Consider the following 18,169-nt stretch of genomic DNA (forward strand, 5'->3'; position numbering starts at 1 on the left):
AATAACTAAAGACAAATGATGAGGTTGTTACCAAAAGGGTGTGGTGGGTGGGGAGTCATCGGGTCTGGCTGCTCAATGCTCAAAAGCCAAGAAATAGGCCAGCTTGGTGGAAAGGAAAGTTTGCTTTATTTCAGACACTGGCAACTGGACTGGGGGAGGGTGGTGGACACATCTGTGCAAAGGCTGACTATCCTCCCCACTCCCGACAAGTAGTGGGTGAGAGCTTTTATAGAGAGATAAGGGTCTAAGGCAGAAACAGCACAGTCATCGCTAACAGTTATCTTCAAATCGGTCATCAGTGGTCTGACTTGGTTGTTTTAGATACAGTTAATCTTTAGTTCCAGGTTCATTTGTTCCCATTTCTTTGCGGCCAGTTCTTGGAATTGTGGCAGGTCATGTCCTGGGTACAGGCTGGCCATCATGTAGCTAACTTCCCCACCTGGTGTTTTAGTATCTATAAGACAGCTCACAGGATATGGCTCATAATATTATCTATAGCCCTTGAGAAAAAGCTAAAAGTCCTTGACTATGCTTAATGACTACATTATTATTATTTAGTTTCCTTTGTTTTCCTTTGTTTCAGCATTTCTCACTTCTCTGATTAAACCTTTTCCTTGGCTAAAGTTTTCCTCAGACAACAGGCAGGCAGAGGACATGATGGGGCAGGCGCAAGGACCACAGAGTCCTGCTCCATTTCAGGGTGAGGAGGATTTGGTAGTTGGAAAGTCTCTGGCAACCTTATCAAAAGCAATATCAGGTACATATTGGGCATGCAGAGGGCTGAAGATTAACTGGTGGGTAAGAAATGGGAATAGATAGTTTTTTTAAACATTTGAAAAGGAGAAAAATGGACAAAACAAAAATCTAAAGAAAAGACACAATAGAAAGATGTTTTGCTTGGTTTCAGGATTGTGATTATTTGAGTATGTCCTTTGGAAGTACAAACAATTGGAAATGGGGAGATTTGAGGGATAAATGGTATGAAATAAAGACTACTTTCAAAAAAAAGGTTTTAAAAAGGATTAAACATATCTTTGAAAACAAAACTTATTCCTCCTAAATAAGAAAGGAAGTAAAGCTGAATAACGAAAGTATAAGTTTGGATGTGGACAAGAAAAAAGTTGAATTGTTAAAATTCTATTTTAACAAAAATTCACTTTAAAACTGCTTAACTTTTAAAAGATAAACCTTGAATTCATTATTAACCAGTTTGAAGAAAGGCATGAGAATCTCGCCAGAATTCAGGTGTGCTTTGTTTACTCAGATTCCTGACCAGAAACAAGGTAAGTAGAGAACACTATGGGATTTTTCCGACATGTATGTAGAACAGAGACTGAGAAGAATGGGAGCTTTTATGAACATCTCACTATTTCATTTTCTTTCCTTCTCTCCTTCCCCAAACTAAAGGGCCCTAGAGACGATGGAGGCGATTGGCATTTTTCTTATTTTTCCGTAGTAATGAAAGCAGTGAGGAAGAGACGGTGGTGGCATGAGCAACGGCCAACGTCCTTGATTGAAGCATCCAGAACTTGCTCTGCAAATTTATTTCAACTTTGCTCTCAACTCCTTCACCTTAGAACACCTGGGAGGTGGCAGTCAACAAGGATGGAGACAGCCGCGAAGAGATATCTGGTTCAGCAACAGTGGTCACAGAGCTGGTCAAACCCGATGAAAGTGGAAACCACATTTTCAAAAATCAGAGCCGAAATCTGACGAGCCCGCCCTGACGCCTGTAAAAGAAAATGATTTTCACTTTTCATTGGCTGACCCTCCCAGAATTGAGACCTTGTTTCATTTTCATTGGTCATTGCTGCTGTCACGTCCTTTCACCACACCCAAAGCGCCCAGTGAGCTTTGGGGAAAACTGATTTACAGAGGTCGGGGGCGGGAATTCGCGAGCAGCTAGACTATTCCGCGCCCCCCGCCCCCCGCCCGCCCCGCCGCTTCCTCCCCAAGGCCCTGCCCCGCCCCCTGGCCTGAAGCCACGCCCCTTCCCCGGCCGGGCCCCGCCTCTCCCTCCAGAGAGGGCGGGGACCTGGTGGCGGCCGCAGCCGCAGGAATATGCTGGAAGCCGGCTGGCGGGCGCCGGGGAGGTGCTGAACGGACAGTTCCCGCCGCTTTATTTGCCCGGCGGCGGGTAGGAGGGTGGGGCGGCCTTAGAGTCAGCTGGGCACGTGAGCGATGGAGACCATCTGGATCTACCAGTTCCGCCTCATCGTCATCGGGGACTCCACCGTGGGAAAGTCGTGCCTCCTGCACCGCTTCACTCAGGGCCGCTTTCCTGGGCTGCGCTCCCCAGCCTGCGACCCCACCGTCGGCGTGGACTTCTTCTCCCGCCTGCTGGAGATCGAGCCCGGCAAGAGGATAAAGCTGCAGCTCTGGGACACGGCGGGACAGGAACGGTTCAGGTAGGACCCCGGGCGCTGGGAGCCCCCCCCCCCCCCGCCCCCAGGGACCGCGCCGCCCCCTCCGTCCGCCTGGGGCCCCCTCCCTAAGCGTTGGCTGCACCGGCCCGAGTCGGGAGTAGATCTGGCCCTTCCCTCTCGAAAGTGCAAACACTCCATTCTCGCTTCCCCTTTGCCCCTCCTCTTCCAGGGACGACTTCCTCCTCCGCAATTTCTCACTTCTTTCTTTGGCTCCCATTTCCTGCGCCCCCTTTCCGTTTTTCCTTTCCCGCCTGAACCCAGGTTACCCTCACCAGCCCCTCTTACCCAGCGCTCTGGCCCTGCTGGCATTTTAATCCCCAACTCTTCGGTTCCCCTGCTGCCTTCTCCCCAAACTCAGCGTCCCTCGCTGCGCACGCCCTGACCTGGCTACCCTTCTCCAAGCTCCACTTTTCCTCCTCTGACCGAGCAGCTTCCCATCTATGCAGCCCCGGAGAACTGCATAGAAGGATTCCCAGATTCGTGATTGATTCGTTTAGCTTTACAGCAAGCAGTGCTCCAGCCCAGATTACAGCATGAGCTCATTGGGCACCGTGCAGACGGAGATGAATGCGGTAATGGTCTGAATATCTCACAGCACCGAATGTGGTCATCAGAAATACAGGGCCAGGACCCGTGAGAGTGTGTTTTGTACAGCAACCAAGGACACAGTCACAACTGAGGAGTTTTTGTTTGTTTCATTGTTATTGTTTTTTAAGGATTGAGTTGTCTTTAGAAGTTTGTCATCGCTGGTGCTTTGATGGAGAAAAGAGAGATGTACATACTGAGATTTGTTAGGAACTTTTCCTTTATTTTATTTATAATAGGTACTTAACGTTCCAGGGTGATAATAGATCAGGAAATACTTTTCTACATGGAGGAGGAATACAAATAAATAGTCTCATTCTCCATGCTCACTGAAACCCTGAAGGATTTCACAAAAGTGACTGCCAAATAAAAACTAAATGTAAATTGTATGCATTTCCTAGATATTTAAGATGGAATCAGATATGAAGCACATTTAAAATTTTTAGGATTCAAGAACATTTTTTTTTTAGAGGAGGGTAAGGGATCTGATATATTGTAGTGTTTGGGACTCTTTTAAGGTTCTATTATCAACTGGAACTCATTAAAGCAAACATTTGGTAGTCTTCTACTTTTGGAATCGGTACTTCTTAACCATACTTCCCAAACATGGCTCCCCCTCACCCCATCCAACACCCGTTCTGAGTGAGATCAGCCTACTTCTCTGAGAAAAAGAGAAAGAGCCTCCTTTAAAATAATTTTTCAAACTCTAATTCCTCATCTGTAAAATGGAGTCATTATGATCTCTAAGATTCATTACAGTTTTACCACTGTAAGGTTGACAGCAAATTCATTCACTTGTGATCTCAGTCAGAGATGAACATTAAGATATTTCATGGTCAGTAAAAAGCATTTACAGTAGATCTTGCTCTACCCTCTAAAGTGAAGTGAAGTTGCTAAGTCATGTCCGACTCTTTGCGACCCCATGGACTGTAGCCCGCCAGGCTCTTCCGTCCATGGGATTTTCCAGGCAAGAATACCGGAGTGGGTTGCCATTTCCTTCTCCGAAGGATCTTCCTGACCCAGGGATCGAACCCAGGTCTCCCGCATTGCAGGCAGACTTCTTACCCTCTGAGCCACTAAAGTGAATATAGTAAAAACATGTTCTTTATACCTTAACTTCTATACCATAACTTTATACTTTAAACTTCTAGCAACTACTAATAATTAAGAAGGCAGTGGCACCCCACTCCAGTACTCTTGCCTGGAAAATCCCATGGACGGAGGAGCCTGGTAGGCTGCAGTCCTTGGGGTCGCTAAGAGTCGGACAGGATTGAGCAACTTGACTTTTACTTTTCACTTTCATGCATTGGAGAAGGAAATGGCAACCCACTCCAGTGTTCTTGCCTGGAGAATCCCAGGGACGGGGAAGCCTGGTGGGCTGCCGTCTATGGGGTCACACAGAGTCGGACACGACTGAAGTGACTTAGCATAACATTAGCATATGTAGTAAAATCTTCTTGAATCTAAAACACTTTCCTTAAAAGTAACTCTTTTTTAAAAAATTAATTTATTTTAATTGGAGGCTAATTACTTTACAATAGTGTGGTGGTTTTTGCCATACATTGACATGAATCAGCCATGGGTACACGTGTGTCCCCCCTACCCTGAACCTCCCTCCCACCTCCCTCCCCACCCCATCCTTCTGGGTTGTCCCAGAGCATCAGCTTTGAGTGCCCTGCTTCATGCATTGGACTTGCACTGGTCATCTATTTTACATATGGTAATATACATGTTTCAGTGCTATTCTCACAAATCATCCCCACCCTGGCCTTCTCCCACATAATGCAAAAGCCTGTTCTTTACATCTGTGTCTCTTTTGCTGCCTTGCACATAGGATTGTCATTACCGTCTAAATTCCATTTATATATGTTAATATACTGTGTTGGTGTTTCTGTTTCCGACTTACTTCACTCTGTATAATAGGCTCCAGTTTCATCCTCCTCATTAGAACTAACTCAAATGTGTTCTTTTTTTTTTATTGCTGAGCAATATTCCATTGCGTATATGTATCATAACTTCCTTATCCATTCATCTGCTGATGGACATCTATGTTGCTTCCATGTCTTATTTATTGTAAAGAGTGTTGCAATGAACATTGGGGTATACATGTCTCTTTCAATTCTGGTTTCCTCAGTGTGTATGTCCAGCAGTGGGATTGCTGAGTCCTATGGCAGTTCTCGGAGAAAGCAATGGCAGCCCACTCCAATACTCTTGCCTGGAAAATCCCATGGATGGAGGAGACTGGTGGGCTGCAGTCCATGGGGTTGAGAAGAGTTGGACACGACTAAGTGACTTCACTTTCACTTACTTTCATGCATTGGAGAAGGAAATGGCAACCCACTCCAGTGTTCTTGCCTGGAGAATCCCAGGGATGGGGGAGCCTGGTGGGCTGCCGTCTATGGGGTTGCACAGAGTCGGACACAACTGAAGCGACTTAGCAGCAGCAGCATGGCAGTTCTATTCCCAGTTATTTAAGGAATCTCCACCCTGTTCTCCATAGTGGCTGTACCAGTTTGCATTCCCACTGACAGTGTAGGAGGGTTGCCTTTTCTCCATACCCTCTCCAGCATTTATTGTTTGTAGACTTTTTGATGGCGGCCTGTATGAGATGATACCTCATTGTGGTTTTGATTTGCATTTTTCTAATAATGAGTGATGTTGAGCATCTTATCATATTTTTATTAGCCATCTGTCTGTCTTCTTTGAAGAAATGTCTATTTAATTCTTTGGCCCACTTTTTGATTGGGTCATTTTTCTGGTATTGAGCTTTGTGAGCTGCTTGTATATTTTGGAGATTAATTCTTGGTCAGTTGTTTTGTTTGCTGCTATTTTCTCCCATTCTGAAGGCTGCCTTTTCACCTTGCTTATAGTTTCCTTCATCGTACAAAAGCTTTTAAGTTTAACTGGGTCCCATTTGTTTATTTTTGTTTTTATTTCTGTTACTCTGGGAGGTGGGTCATAGAGGATCTTGTTGCGATTTACATCAGAGAGTTTTCTGCCCTTGTTTTCCTCCAAGAGTTTTATAGTTTCTGGTCTTCCATTTAGGTCTTTAATCCATAAAAGCAGCTCTTAAACTTATTGTAAGGGATGGTTAAATTGTTAGATTTTAAAGATCTTTTCTGATAAATACATCATTGTTTTTTATTGCCTTTAAGAAAAATGTACATTTATTTTATAGATACTTTTTAAACTGGCTTCCCAGGTAGCCCAGTGGTAAAGAATCCACCTGCCAATTCAGGAGACAAGGTATCGATCCCTGGGTAGGGAAGATTCCCCTGGAGTAAGAAATGGCAACTCACTCCAGTATTCTTGCCTGGAAAATTCCATGGACACGGGAGGCTGGTGGGCTATAGTCCATGGGGTCACAAGGAGTCGGACATGACTGAGCACACACACACATTTAAATCAGACAGTAACACTCATAATAATGCAAGGACATTTAGGGAACATTTACTGACAGTGAGTCATACTATATTTTGTTTGGCTCTTTACCAATGATGTATTCCTAAAATCATATATATATCAGTAGCTGCCTCCAAATACTTGCTTTTCTCTCATTTAGCAGAACAATTTCTCCATAAAATTGCATTAAACAGTTATTGTTAAATCATTCTGTACCTTCCCCTAAGAAAATACAGATACTTATTTTGAGTAAGTGCATTTGTTTCATAGAAAGGTACTATTCAGTTCATGAATGTATAGCCCTGTCATTAGTTGTAATCATACTGTTTAACTGTAATCAGGAATTTGTGGGAAGCATTCCATTTACATTCTATTTGAAGGTTTATTGGTGATCAGATATAAACAAAAACAAATCGGTTTTAGACAGTTTAGGAGATAGCTTAAAAGCATAAACAAATATGTTACAGGACAACAAAATAGTGAGCTGATGATTATGATATAAATAGCCTTAAGATATCTTTTTCTAGGGGGGGTGGCGGGGCAGGGTCCAGCTGGTAAAGAATCTGCTTCCCCTGTGGTCCAGCTGGTAAAGAATCTGCCTGCAATGTGGAAGACCTGGGTTCGATCCCTTGGTTGGGAAGATCCCCTGGAGAAGGGAAAGGCTACCCACTCCAGTATTCTGGCCTGGAGAATTTCAGACCATGAGGTTGCCAAGAGTCAGAACAGGACTGAGCAACTTTCACTTTTCGTCATTTTTTTTTACCCAAATTTATTAAAGTAATAATTAATAAAGCCTTAGTTTTTAAAGTTCAGAGCATATATTAATATGCTTGTAGCCAGTAACTAGTCACAAAAAATAAAAGAGAACAAAATCAAAGTGACGAAAGTTTAGAAAAATGATGAATATGTGAGCATCTTTAGGAGATCAGTCCTGGGTGTTCTTTGGAAGGAATGATGCTAAAGCTGAAACTCCAGTACTTTGGCCACCTCATGCGAAGAGTTGACTCACTGAAAAGACTCTGATGCTGGGAGGATTGAGGGCAGGAGGAGAAGGGGACGACAGAGAATGAGATGGCTGGATGGCATCACTGACTCGATGGACATGAGTTTGAGTGAACTCCGAGAGTTGGTGATGGACAGGGAGGCCTGGCGTGCTGCAATTCATGGGGTCGCAAAGAGTCGGACATGACTGAACGACTGAACTGAGTTGAATACTCAATTGTTAAAGTTTTTGTTATTAAAACTGTGTTTTAGTCAGAATAAATGTTAAATTACTGTATTAAGGATACTTAAAATTACAGTGCCTTATTTAACGATAGTTCTCTCTTGTTTAATTAAGGATACTTAAAATTACATTGCCTTATTTAACGATAGTTCATTTGTCTCTTGTTTAACAGTCTCTAGGTAAGTGGTCCATCATTCAGGACCATCATTCAGATGCCTTCTACTCTCTTCCTATCCAGGCCATCATTCAGATGCCTTCTACTCTCTTACTATCCAGGGCGTCATTCAGATGCCTTCTCTCTTTCTTTCCTACCATCCCTAGAACATTATCATCATCTCTGTGGACAAAGCTGGGTTGTAGGCACACTGTGTGCCTGTTCAGGGAGAGGGGAAAGAAAGGATCTGCATCAAGGAATGTTGCTTTTAAGCAGGTGAGGCCAGTGTGGTGCAGATTACTTCAGTTCTCAATTCGTGGAGGAGAAAGAGGTCACAAGGCCACACTTATGCAGGGCTGCCACGTGCTCAGGGAAAGGGGAAGGTGGATTCGGCATTGCAGGCACTGGGTGAAACTAACAGTCACCACTTCTATTTTTCAGTCATCATAGTGGAAGAAGTTTAGCAGGAAAGGAAATAAAAATATTGTTTAACAGTATTAATAGGGATGAATAAGTGTAAATATGGCTAGACATATAGAGAGCACCAAATGTAAGAACATAAATTTTGAATTTTTCTCATGAAAAGCGTTTAAGGCAATCTGAAGATAAAATGAGATATAGCAACATTAGCTGTGGGGATAGAAAATCTGAAGCTTCAAGCCAGATTTGGCCTTTTATTTCCTGTTGTCTGGCCTTTGGGGTATTACAATTACAGCCAGAGGTTGTAAAGCTCAGAGAATAATGGCCTCCTAGTGCAGTGCTTCTCAAAGTGTGTTCTGCAGAACACTCAGACCATGTGATTCTTTTTAAAGGATGGGTTCTCTAATCAAATATGTTTGAAAATCCTTGTATTCCATTTCTCTCTTACAAAATTCATATCAAAGACGCCAAGAAGTCTTGAGTAAAGAAACATATTTACCTTTGATTAAACTAGCATTTTCACCATTTATTTGAAGGGCTGTTCTTAAAATATGAAAATCTATGATTGGTAGTGTTCTAAGTATTATAATTTGGGGGAAACCCATTTGACAAATTGTTTTAGTCACATTCTTTGAGCAGAACCAAGTAAACTTTTGAAGTTCGGAGCAATGGAAAACCTTTTCCTCTAGCTCCTCTCCTATTGTGTATGTTTCTCTTCCTTATGTGTCTTACCCTTCCTTAAACTCCTTATTTTTTAATTTTCCTTTACCCTCTTCATCTGTCAGTTTCTACTCATAGTTTCCTCCCACCTTCTCTTCTTTCATTTCATTTTAATGTGTCTTTTTTGATCTCATTTCTTTTTAGCTTATTTCTCCTTATTTATCCCTCTGCCTCCCTTATGTCTCTGTTTTCTCCTTTGTCACTTCAAAACATTCATATGAAGTAAATATTTAAAAGTGGTTTGTTTTCTGTTCATAATTTTAAAAGTAAGCATCATGAACATTTTCTATTTTTCCTTAAGAGATCATTTAAGTTTTCTAAACTAAATGGGTTTTTCTTTTGTTTTTAATTAATTATTTAGTTTCGGCTGCACTGGGTCTTCACTGGTTTGCACAGGCTTTCTCTCATTGCAGCAAGTGGGGGCTACTCTTCATTGCAGCACATGTGCTTCTCATTGTGGTGGCTTCTCTTGTTGGCAGGAGCATAGGCTCTAGACGCGTGGACTTCAGTAGCTGTACCACTCCAGGCCAGGAGTTGCTGCATGCAGGCTCTAGGATGCATGGACTCAGTAGTTGTGGCGGCATGGGCCTAGTTGCTCCACAGCATGTGGAATCTTCCCAGACCAGGGATCAAACCCATGTCCCCTGCATTGGCAGGCAGATTCTTTACCACTGCACCACCCTGGAAGTCCTGTTTTTGTTTTTTAAGGAAACTTTATTTGATCTGCACCCTCCTTACTGTGGTTCATGATTGTCAATACAGATTTTCTGATAGTGGATTGGTGGGCTCATAATTACATAGGTAACAGAAGAAAGATTGTTTGCAGTTAAGTGCTATAATCATTGCAGTCTGCTGTAGTTCCAAGTTATTAGAAACAATAGAAAGCTGGGCTCTATTTGTATTGAGTGATCAGATAATACAGTGTTTTGATTAAAATTATTTGTGTTGTAAGTAACAGAAATAAAGCCAAATTAGATTAGATATAAGGGATAAATTATAAATGATACCGATTTCATGAGAAGCAAAATCTCAATGAACATACAGGTGTTCTAACAACATGTGTTTGTGGATTTTCTCTCTATTTCCATTTATCCAGTGCTGTCAGCTCCCGACTGTGTCAGTCCCTCAGCTTCTTATTCAAATTCTTAAAAGAAAAAATATCATTGATATTTGATTGGCCAGTGAGTCAGCTCCCCTAGGGTTGGGTTATTAAGATAATATACACATAAAATACAAAGGAATTATACAAATATTGAGATATGTTTTATGAGTCATACAAAGCAGATGACTCTGTAGGAGTCTACTTTTGGGGAAAGAGAAATTCACAGAAGAAAAAAGTGAGCAGTCACCCCAAAAAGTATACTTTCTCATGTTTCAGAGTAAAATGATATGTAAAAAGAAGCCAGCATCATTTCTAACAAGTGTAGCAGAATGTAGAAAGATGACCCTTGTAGCCAAGTATATTTTTATATGCTGAAATTTATTTTCACTGTCCATTCAGAACATTCAGGCCATTTTGAGTGATTGCATAGTCAGTACAATTAAGAAACTAGCCATTAAAAAAAGAAGACGCTAGCCATTAATTTCAAAAATCTGTGATTAGTTTTCTTAATTTCCTTTTTCTTCAATGAATCAATTGATTTCTCCTATGTAGCCATAACCTCAATGACATATTGGTATATGAAGGTGATTATACATCCTCTTTAGTAACTAAATATTGTAAATAAAGTAGACTAAATATTGTACTTTAGTGTTTGAAGACCCTAGGCCAGCAGTAGGCAAAATTGCAAAATAAGTAGAATGCATTCTTAGGGCCTTTGGTGCTTGCCCACGTTTTCTTTCCTACTGTTTTTGAATAGTAAGATCTTGACCAACTCTTCTATTTTCCCTCACATCTCAGTTGAAAAGCCGTTCCTTACTTCTCCATCCTAGCTTCAGAGAGAGAAGTAGCTGGAAGACCAAGAGATACAAAAATATTAAAAGAATAAGGGTTCTTCTAGGAGTATTTCTGTTCTAAAAGAAAATGACCACCTTGTATCATCTTGAGGTAATGTTTCCCTGTTGGTGGAGTTGTGAATCTGTGGCTGAAGGATGTTGGAGTTTCCTCTCATCATGCTGCGTCAGTGACCACCTATTCTGACACCCTGGCCCCACATTTAGCTTTCAAGGAAACGGCTAGAAAAAAAAATAGTAATGTTGTCAGTATATGGATCACTCAGTAAAGTTTTCCCATGAAGAAAAGTGCTTTTGCTTAGTCTCAGAGAAAGAGAGAGAATAAATTTCTACCCATTGTTGGTCAGTTTCGATAGCATATAAAGATTTCTTAACAACTTAGCCTCCATAGCCATTTTACTTAAAGTTTAAAGAGCAACTTCTTGGAATGATCAGAGATTATTTATTTTGATGTTTTAAAGAGCCAGTTATTCTTATCCTGAGTTAGAAGAAATCTGCATTCTTCCAGTTTGTTCTATGAAGTAGTGGAAAAGAAAGGTGAGCCACTCAAATAATACTGAGGTACACACACACACACACACCAGAGAACATCAGATTTTACTTTAATAAAATATTTTCATTCTTTCTGAAGTGAAATCCTACAAAACCTATACTTTATGATACTAATAAATCTGCCTCCAAACATCAGTAACTTTTAATCAATTCTGACAATATGTAATTCAGAGTTTATTTAAAAATTATTACCCTACACAGTCTACCTCACTTATCATGAAACAAATATCATTAAAAACCCATTGTTTTCTGAAAGGAATCACTTCATGTAATAAAGTACTATTCTGAGCTATAGGAGTTCCAGAAAAATGTGAAACAGAGGTCCAGTACACTTCAAAGTTAAAAGTATATTTTTATTTTAAGCTGTGAAAGAGTTTCAAAGTAGCGATAATAGCTCTGTATATCAGAGTCGGACACACCTGGCGCGACTTACGTGCATGCATGCATTGGAGAAGCCAATGGCAGCCCACTCCAGTGTTCTTGCCTGGAGAATCCCAGGAACGGAGGAGCCTGGTGGGCTGCCGTCTATGGGGTCACACAGAGTCGGACACGACTGAAGCGACTTAGCAGCAGCAGCAGCAGCAGTTCTGTATATAAGCATGACTGAGAAACTGTAGATGGCTTGGTGGCATATTATTTTATTTTGGCTGAAAATCTTAGTGTTCTTTAAAACATTCTTAAAATGTACTGAATTTTGTTTTTTCTATTTCCTTCCTATGGTAATGATTCATTTTTAATTGAGGAATAATATGCTAAATAAATTTTATTTTTTACTGGGAGTAAGTCTTGAAGACCATCCACTCGTACCAATATCTAAGATATAAATAAACCATCAAAAATGTCACAATGCCAAAAAAATTGGTAGGGTAACAGAGACTTCTCTCCTAGGTTTATTTCCACTTCACTGGTATAATGAGTGCATTAGAGTCACCTGAGAAAGGTCTTTAGCAAGCCAGGCCCCAAAAGTTATCAGTGACTTTTCTTGACAAAATATTATCCTTCTGTTGTGGCTCAGACCATAAAGAATCTGCCTGCAGTACAGATAGACCCGGGTTCAATATTTGGGTTGGGAAAATCCCCTAGAGAAGGGAATGGCTTCCCACTCCAGTATTCTTACCTGGAGATATTTCCATGGACAGAGGAGTCTGGTGGGCTACAATGTCTAGGGTCACAAAGAGTTGGACACAGCTGAAGCTATTTAGAATGCATGCATATGCCTATTTCTTCCCCTACTTTTTCTGTAATTGGTCAGAATCTCTGTCTAAATTATCTTCCTGTATCAAAAGTAGTTTTTCATCTGATTCTTCAGCCTTTCCAAATGTATTTCTGTTTTGTAGGACATAGTGCGATATGGCCTGAAACAGATAAGGCTAAAGGATAGCTTTAATAACAGACTCCTGCCTCAGAAATACAAAAGAATAATAGTGTGTGGCCTGAGCTGAACCCTCTTCTCTGAGGAGAGATCAAGAGAGAATACTGCAAATGAGAGTTAATAGATACTATGAACTTCTTGGCTATAAGAGAAGACATTAAAAAAAAAAAAAAGAGTATAGATTCTCAAATTCTAGGCATTGCTTATCATTTTTCTTCAGAGTAGCATTTTTCAAAGTAATAGGTATAATTTGAGTAAAAGTTTCCTTGATCAAATACTGTTAGAAATGCTGGGGTTTTGCAAGATTTCTCAGAGCTTTAGTATAATACTAATATTCTAATATACTTCGTAAACACCCAAGACATACATAGTGTTTCCCAACCCAGGGTCCCATTATATAGAATGGGAAAGACTAGCGATCTCTTCAAGAAAATCAGAGACACCAAGGGAACATTTCATGCAAAGATGAGCACAAAAAAGGATAGAAATGGTATGGACCTAACAGAAGCAGAAGATATTAAGAAGAGGTGGAAAGAATACACAGAAGAACTATACAAAAAGATCTTCATGACCCTGATAACCACGATAGTGTGATCACTCACCTAGAGCCAGACATCCTGGAATGCGAAGTCCAATGAGCCTTAAGAAGCATTACTACGAACAAAGCTAGTGGAGGTGATGGAATTCCAGCTGAGCTATTTCAAATCCTAAGATGATGCTGTGAAAGTGCTGCACTCAATATGCCAGCAAATCTGGAAAACTGAGCAGTGGCCACAAGACTGGAAGAGGTCAGTTTTCATTCCAATCGCAAAGAAAGGCAATGCCAAAGAATGTTCAAACTATCATACAAGTGCCCTCATTTCACACACTAGCAAAATAATGCTCAAAATTCTCCAAGCCAGGTTTCAACAGTACGTGAACCATGAACTTCCAGATGTTCAAGCTAGATTTAGAAAAGGCAGGGGAACCAGAGATCAAATTGCCAACATCCACTGGACCACTGAAAAAGCAAGAGAGTTCCAGAAAAACATCTACTTTTGCTTTATTGACTATAACAAAGTCTTTGACTGTGTGGATCACAACAAACTGTGGAAAATTCAAGAGATGGGAATACCAGCCCACCTGAATTGCCTCCTGAGAAATCTGTATGCAGGTCAAGAAGCAACAGTTAGAACTGGACATGGAACAACATTGGTTCCAAATAGGGAAAGGAGTACGTCAAGGCTGTATATTGTCACCCTGCTTATTTAACTTATATGCAGAGTACATCATGAGAAACATTGGGCTAGATTAAGCACAAGTTGGAATCAAGATTGCCAGGAGAAATATCAATGACCTCAGCTATGCAGATGACACCACCTTTATGGCAGAAAGCGAAGAACTAAAGAGCCTCTTCATGAAAGTGAAAGAGAAGAGTGAAAAAGTTGTCTTAGGTCATGGCATCTGGTCCCATCATTTCATGGCAAATAAATGGGGAAAAAATGGAAACAGTGACAGACTTTATTTTCTTGGGCTCCAAAATCACTGCAGATGGTGACTGCAGCCATGAAATTAAAAGACGTTTGCTCCTTGGAAGAAAAACTATGACCAACCTAGACAGTATATTCAAAAGCAGAGACATTACTTTGCCAACAAAGGTCTGTCTAGTCAAAGCTATGGTTTTTCCAGTAGTCATGTATGGATGTGAGAGTTGGACCATAAAGAAAGCTGAGCGCCGAAGAATTGATGCAACACTATGGTGTTGGAGAAGACTCTTGAGAGTCCCTTGGACTGCAAGGAGATCCAACCAGTCCCTCCTAAAGGAAATCAGTCCTGAATATTCATTGGAAGGACTGATGCTGAAGCTGAAACTCCAATACTTTGGCTACCTGATGGGAAGAACTGACTCATTGGAAAAGACCCTGATGCTGGGAAAGATTGAAGGCAGGAGGAGAGGGGGACGACAGAAGATGAGATGGTTGGATGGCATCACTGACTCGATAGACATGAGTTTGAGTAAGCTCTGGGAGTTGGTGATGGGCAGGTAAGCCTGACGTGCTGCAGTCCATGGGGTTGTAAAGAGTCAGACACGACTGATCGACTGAAATGAACTGAACTGAACTGATTTTGGGAATCGATAGATTAGAACACTTCAAAGAAAGTAGGCAATTCCTTAAATTTTAGAATATATTTGAGAACCTCTCATGGTTTCTTCTCTCATTTGATTCTGTCTCTTTTTTAAAATTAGTTATTATTTTAGTTTTGACTGTGCTAGGTCTTTGTTGCTGCACAGGTTTTTCTCTAATTGCAATGAGCAGTCGCTACTCTTTAGTTGTGGTGCACAGGCTTCTTTCTCTTGTTGCAGCGCACAGGGTCTCAGGTGTGCAGACTTTGTACCTGAGGCACCTGGGCTCAGTAGTTGCGGCTCCCAAGCTCTCGAGCACAGGCTCAGTAGTTGCGGTACACGGGCTTAGTTGTTCCACGGCATGTGGGATCTTCCTGGGTCAGGGATTGATCCCATGTCTCTTGCACTGACAGGCGAATTCTTTAATGCTGAGCCACCAGGGAAGCCCTCTCTTTTGCTGGTGCTTCTAGATGACTTCGTCAGGTCTCCGTTTCAAAATTAAAATGTTCCTTCACTTGTTTTAAGGGCTACAGAAAGGTTCTGGGAGTAGAAAATCAAAAGTTAATGCAGCAAATATGAGATGAAATTTAAGACATATTTGATAGTACTGGAGGATAGACTCTGAAAAGAGAATTAGAAGTAGAAGAGAAGGTATAACTAATTGTATAGGAGAGATCTATTGGAGGCAAGGTAAATTAATGAAGCAAATATGAGATGAAATTGAAGACATATTTGATAGGACTGGAGGATAGACTCTGAAAAGAGAATTAGAAGTAGAAGAGAAGGCATAACTAATTGTATAGGAGAGATCTATTGGAAGCAAGGTAAATTAGTTGAATTGAAAATAAAATCCAAGAAAATTCCATGGACTGTATAGTCCACGGGGTGGCAACGAGTCAGACACAGCTGAGTGACTTTCACTTTTCGGCTTCCCAGATAGCTAGTTGGTAAAGAATCCACCTGCAATGCAGGAGACCTTGGTTCGATCCCTGGTTTGGGAATATCCCCTGGAGAAGGGAAAGGCTACCCCCTCCAGTATTCTGGCCTGGAGAATTCCGTGGACTGTGTAGTCCATGGGTCACCAAGAGTTGGTCATGAGTGAGTGACGTTGACCTCAGCTCCATGTAGCTTCTACCCTGAAAAATATTTTGTTTGTGTACAACCCCACCACACTCCCATCTCTATAGATACAAGTTAATTACTGTGTCTACTCAAACCATTATTTTTCAGCTATATTCAGAAACAAAAGGAGAAACAGCTTTACACAATAGAAGTGGTACTGATAACTGACAGCAAACACTTGTGGCTGCAATGACAATCAACTTTCCCCTGCATGCAGTACTCAGTGACTGCACTGCCACACTTAGTAAAAGGAATGAACCCAAACCACTGCAACAGAAGAATTTATATGAAGTTTTTTGCCTTGATAAACATGGAAAGATACTGGGTATTAAGCAAGTTCAGTTCAGTCGCTCAGTCGTGTCCAACGCTGCGACCCCATGAATCACAGCATGCCAGGCCTCCCTGTCCATCACCAACTCCTGGAGTTTACTCAAACTCATGTCCATCGAGTTGGTGATGCCATCCAGCCGTCTCATCCTCTGTCGTCCCCTTCTCCTCCTTCCCCCAATCCCTCCCAGCATCAGAGTCTTTTCCAGTGAGTCAACTCTTCACATGAGGTGGCCAAAGTACTGGAGTTTCAGCTTTAGCATCATTGCTTCCAAAGAAATCCCAGGGCTGATCTCCTTCAGAATGGACTGGTTGGATCTCCTTGCAGTCCAAGGGACTCTCAAGAGTCTTCTCCAACACCACAGTTCAAAAGCATCAATTCTTCTACGCTCAGCCTTCTTCACGGTCCAACTCTCACATCCATACATGACCACAGGAAAAACCATAGCCTTGACTAGACGAACCTTTGTTGACAAAGTAATGTCTCTGCTTTTGAATATGCTATCTAGGTTGGTCATAACTTTCCTTCCAAGGAGTAAGCGTCTTTTAATTTCATGGCTGCAATCACCATCTGCAGTGGTTTTGGAGCCCAAAAAAATAAAGTCTGACACTGTTACCACTGTTTCCCCATCTATTTCCCATTAAGTGATGGGACCAGATGCCATGATCTTAGTTTTATGAATGCTGAGCTTTAAGCCAGCTTTTTCACTCTCCTCTTTCATGAACAGTATGAAAAGGCAAAATGATAGGGTATTAAGCAAAGCTACAAGCAAATACTGGCTATGGTGTCCTAAAATTTCAAAAGTACTATGAACTAGCTTTCTATTTTTTTTGAGAGAAACTGAAATCCATCAGGATGATGATTTACCCTTGGAAATCTATGCATTTATTTAAATTAACTGGGTACAAGTCACTATACAAAAATAGATGTAAAAATAAATAAGATGTAGTCTCACATTCAAGGCCCATGTTGTCTCTATACTGGATACAGTACAGACTATATTGCAATTCAGAAACTGGCCAAATATGGTACCTTAAATGATACAGAATTTTGTTTCTCTCTCCCCTGTGTTAATGGTCCAGCATGAGCAGTTCTGGACTATTTAGGTGACTATGCCTCAGCATCAGTTTCCAGGGTTTTCCAGTCATTGCCATTCCTAACAAGCAAAAAGGAGAAAGAAGCAGCCTACGGTAAATGGCTTCTTTAAGCAGATGAACCTCAGACTGCACATGTAATTTATCATGTTCCATTGATCCAAACTTAGTGATATGCCAAAACTAACTAAGAAAACTGGGGAAATATAGTTTCTATATGAGTTGCTGTGTGCAAGCAAAAACTCATGGAGTTCTATTACTAAAAGAAGACAGGGAGAATAGACCCTGGGGGACAATTAGAGATCTTTCTCACAGACTCATAGCAAAGAAAGATAATAAATAATTGGAATAAAGGCTGGTAAGTACTAAAATAAGTTCTGGTGGCAGAACAAAGGGAAAAATTGTCTTCTGTGTGTAGGGTGAGGGCTTGTTTCAGAGGATGTATCTGAAAGAATGTGGTCCTTGATGCTGAGACATGAAGGGTATGTCAGTAGTAAGAGAAATAACAATAGGAAGCAATAACAATAAACTGGAAGAAGTGGCTTCCAGTAATGACAGCAGATTGAATAATTATGCCTTTTTTAGCTTTTTTTCTGAAACCTCACCAAAGTGACAGTTTTGGTTTTTAACCATAGATCCTAGCAAGAACAGGTAACAAGACAACAGCAAAAAAAAATCTGATGGAGGAATGATACATGAATTAGCAATTTAA

At 41.1% G+C, this 18,169-nt stretch overlaps 1 protein-coding gene and 1 long non-coding RNA gene across 3 annotated transcripts in view; one reads left to right on the plus strand and one right to left on the minus strand.

The window, feature by feature from the left end:
* Positions 1-891: 891 nt before the first annotated feature.
* On the minus strand, positions 892-2,406 carry LOC147357376 (uncharacterized). The gene is made up of 2 exons (XR_015141807.1): positions 2,203-2,406; positions 892-1,730 (listed from the first exon to the last, which is right to left on the minus strand). It is a non-coding gene; the product is annotated as an uncharacterized LOC147357376 (long non-coding RNA).
* RAB39A (RAB39A, member RAS oncogene family) overlaps positions 1,956-18,169 on the plus strand; it is a 39,763-nt gene continuing 23,549 nt past the window's right edge. The window contains exons 1-2 of one of the 2 annotated variants that reach the window (XM_086339038.1): positions 1,984-2,408; positions 2,924-3,579. In XM_086339038.1, the coding sequence (XP_086195164.1) occupies positions 2,182-2,408; positions 2,924-2,963 (267 nt within the window). In that variant the 5' untranslated portion in view covers positions 1,984-2,181 and the 3' untranslated portion in view covers positions 2,964-3,579. Of the gene's footprint in view, positions 2,409-2,923; positions 3,580-18,169 lie in introns of those variants that run through there. The other variant, XM_086339037.1, reaches the window with a different exon arrangement.

The sequence above is a fragment of the Bos grunniens genome, chromosome 15 (assembly GCF_055505025.1).
Source record: "Bos grunniens cultivar Pamir isolate PY7600 chromosome 15, Bosgru_T2T1.0, whole genome shotgun sequence".
Lineage (NCBI taxonomy): Eukaryota > Metazoa > Chordata > Mammalia > Artiodactyla > Bovidae > Bos > Bos grunniens.